The sequence below is a fragment of the Gavialis gangeticus genome, unplaced genomic scaffold, assembly GCF_001723915.1.
Source record: "Gavialis gangeticus isolate Ggan-Ray unplaced genomic scaffold, GavGan_comp1, whole genome shotgun sequence".
NCBI classification, from domain to species: Eukaryota; Metazoa; Chordata; order Crocodylia; family Gavialidae; genus Gavialis; species Gavialis gangeticus.
Genome location: NW_017728997.1, coordinates 15,555,517 through 15,556,476, shown reverse-complemented (window position 1 = coordinate 15,556,476; position 960 = coordinate 15,555,517). Strand labels below are relative to the sequence as shown.

At 60.1% G+C, this 960-nt stretch overlaps 1 protein-coding gene across 2 annotated transcripts in view; it reads left to right on the top strand.

Annotated features, from left to right (window-relative positions):
• Nucleotides 1-6: 6 nt before the first annotated feature.
• ATXN7 (ataxin 7) overlaps nt 7-960 on the top strand; it is a 78,441-nt gene continuing 77,487 nt past the window's right edge. For both annotated transcript variants that reach the window (XM_019504813.1, XM_019504812.1), the window contains exons 1-2: nt 7-121; nt 598-666. In XM_019504813.1, coding sequence (XP_019360358.1) covers nt 19-121; nt 598-666 — 172 coding nt within the window. In that variant the 5' untranslated portion in view covers nt 7-18. The remainder of the gene's footprint in view (nt 122-597; nt 667-960) is intronic.

Sequence of the window (960 nt, the reverse complement as noted above, 5' to 3'; positions counted from 1 at the left end):
GCCGCCCCCGCAGCGGCAATGGCGACCGTCGGGGAGCGCAGGTCCCTGCCCAGCCCCGAGGCGATGCTGGGGCAGCCCTGGAGCCACTGGGTGGACGCTGCGAAACTTCACGGGAACGACGGTGAGCGCCGCGCCCGGGATCCCGGCGGAGGCGTGTGTGCCGGGGCACCCCTTGCCCTGTGCTCCGTCGCGGGGGTGCTGGGGACCCAGGCCGGGCTCTCTTTACCCCCCCCCCCGCCTCTCCTCCGGGCTCCTCGGAGGGTGTCAGAGTCACGGGGTGCCATCTCCCTTCCGCCGGGAGGGCTCGCAAGTCCCAGGGACAGGTACCTCCTCTCCAGATTTTGGCTTCTTGGCATTGGGGGTGGTCCCCGTGAGCCAGGGAGGGGGCAGGATCCTTCCTGGGGTGTACTCGGAGGGCCTCCTCATCTCTCCCGCATACCTCCTGTCTACACATTTATGAGAGCAGATGTCGGAGAAGCGTGTGCGTATACACGTGAGCGTGCAAGCTCTTAGCACCCGCCTCGCTTTCCTGGTTTTGCACACGTGCTGGTGGGCCCTCGTGTAAACTGACGTCTTGCTGTTGGTCCGTTTGTTTAGGCACCGCTGTGGAAGAAAGTTTCAAGGAGTACGGGAAAAACCGAGAAGCGATGCGACTTTGCAGAGAAGGTGAGTGCAAATCTTAAGCACCGATGTGTACAGACGGGCTTCGCTGCATGTGGTTGGGTTATTGAAACGTGTATGGGGGGGATGAAAAAACGCCGGGTCTGCAGGCACCGGGAGCGTGTAGCCCCCCAATAGCAGACGGAGCTGCGGCTAAATAGACATTTACTCAGAAGCACAGTAGTATTGTCCAGACCTTTTTTTTTTTTTTTTGGGTAGGCCTTAAACCATCTTCATGAGGCCCGTATATTTATGGGAGCGGTGCCCGCCATCCTAGGACATCTTCCCTTTCTCAAAGTC